Source organism: Terrapene carolina, unplaced genomic scaffold (genome assembly GCF_002925995.2).
Source record: "Terrapene carolina triunguis isolate 2854851 unplaced genomic scaffold, T_m_triunguis-2.0 Scaffold96, whole genome shotgun sequence".
Taxonomy (NCBI): domain Eukaryota; kingdom Metazoa; phylum Chordata; order Testudines; family Emydidae; genus Terrapene; species Terrapene triunguis.
The window spans coordinates 79,324,880-79,327,042 of record NW_020664447.1 but is presented as its reverse complement, the minus strand read 5'-3'; the positions used below and the strand labels follow the sequence as shown (position 1 = coordinate 79,327,042).

At 41.1% G+C, this 2,163-nt stretch overlaps 1 protein-coding gene across 1 annotated transcript in view; it reads left to right on the top strand.

Annotated features, from left to right (window-relative positions):
• Positions 1–293: 293 nt before the first annotated feature.
• The window catches only part of BEGAIN (brain enriched guanylate kinase associated), a 223,517-nt gene continuing 221,647 nt past the window's right edge, over positions 294–2,163 (top strand). Inside the window, 2 exon segments of the mRNA XM_026651515.1 lie at positions 294–339; positions 342–416. Coding sequence (XP_026507300.1) covers positions 294–339; positions 342–416 — 121 coding nt within the window.

Here is a 2,163-nt window from a genome sequence, read left to right as displayed (position 1 = left end):
CTGTGACAATGGTGACTGACATAAGCACTGGTGCTGCCCTGCAGCCTATGTGCAATTCCATCTTTTGAGGAATAGAGTTAAATCAATTCCCAGAATCAGCTCCTTTGCCCATTGTCAAGAAGTGTGCAACCATCATGCATTGCAGGAGAGACCAATGTAAAGTTTTTAGAGCAGCAGACGTGGCCCAGTTTTACAAAGAAACAAGATAAACAGATTGTGTTTTGAGAGTTCTCCTTGGCTGCTCTAAAACCGCTCTGTTGTTTACTAACGGAACCTGTGTCTACCTGACTACAATGCGAAAAGCTGAAGGATTCACAATAAAATGTATATGGTCAGTTATAGTTTCTCTGGCTGTCAGATAAAGACTAGATCAGCAGCTATTCTAAAATGCATGGATAGCTACAAGCCAGAACACAGCACAATGGGCAATTTCCTGATGCTGGCCAGGAAGTTTTCTGTCTAAGCTGCTTGGCAATCAAAAATTGGGGTTTTGACTTAACTAAATTTTTCCACAAAAAGAGGTCTGCTTTTTGGCTTTGAGATGAAAATTTTCCCATTTTTGGTTCTTCACTGAAAAGTCAAATTTGTCCCACAGGGGGGAAAAACAAAACATTTTCCTATTAAGTCTACTGTTTAGCTCCAGAGGGGCACTTAGTAAAGGGAAAATCTTGCACTAGATTGAGTGATACCAAGCCCTTACAATTCACATTGACTTCAGTAGCTCCCAACATCTGCTTCACAGGAAAGCAATGTAATGAGAATCTACGTTTGGTTGGATTCTACTGCTATTTTGTTAGTGATATTTCACCCACCTCTTGCTGACAAGCGTTTCCCAATGGTGCAGTTTGCCTTTGGCTGAGACAGTGCATATACAAAGAAACGGTACTTTTACAGCAAAATAAGTGCTACTGGCCTGTGTAGCTGACTGTTGTCGGACATGACTGCAAACTGAAGATATGCAATGTTGTTGTAACCACCTACCCACCTGGTCTCTCTGCAAACTGAAGAGACAGCTAACCAAAGGAAGATAGGAAGGGGGGATGGAATAGCAAATACGATGAATCGTTGGTTTTTGATACTGATCAGTATTCTCCGGCTCAGATTTTCCTTTTTTGTGTAAAAACCTTCCAGTATAACTTATGAGAGAGAAAAGTTTTTAAAGTTGTCACTACCCACTTTCAGCGCATATTCAGTGACTGTGAGTTAACATCTTGTCCTGCTATGGTATGGCCTTTTGGTATACACAAGCAGATGGATTGCAGTGTGCAATGAATCTCTTGGGATCAGATGGAATCATTACAACAATAACTTACCCTTGCCTGCATAGTGAAAACCTCTGAGTGGTGCCAGAGGTGGCACATATCTTGTTTAGAGTGCAAGGGAAATCCCCAAAGGCAAAGCTCACTCTGTTGTGCCATTCGTATGAAGTATTGACTTTTTTTGTCCAACTCATTCTCTGGTAATTAGAATTTTAACAATTCCAGTCAGTGTCTTACTGAATGCAATTAACAGAAATATAGAAGTAATACCTTACCATTTGTCCGTGAGCAAAATAAAGGTTTACTTCCAAAACTGAATCCATCACAACAGGCATTTGTGGAGAATCAGGGAGAGAGAGATTGATACTCCTGTACTTTCAGCAACAGTTGGATTTTAAGTAATCCATCTTCTCTGTAGTCTGAAACGTCAAGGCCTCAGTGCTGTGTAGATTTCAGAATTGTATAGGAAACCTTAGTCTTGAAACGCTAATGCTCAATGAAGCATTGACAGTTCAAGAGCAGAAGCCTTGAGGAGTTAGACTAGAGACTGGAGTGATTATATAAAGTGTGGATAATTCTGACACCAACCATGCTCCCTACCTTCCCTCCCCCATGCCCCAAAACCTTGTTGCATTATTATTACAGCATAGGAATCATGGGGATGTAGTCTTTGGATGGCTTGGTATGGGGGAGGGGGGGAGAACAGGATAGAGACCATTTTGTATTTTAAAAGAATGCTTTTTATATTAAGTTCTATCAGAAGGGGATGGAATAGCCACAGCCAAGCTCAGGTATTTGTTTCAGCAAGCATCCCTTTGCTTAGGAGCTCTGAATTGACACAGTCTTGATTCTAAAGGCTTAGGCCTGGTCTACACTAACACCCCAATTCGATCTAAGGTACGCA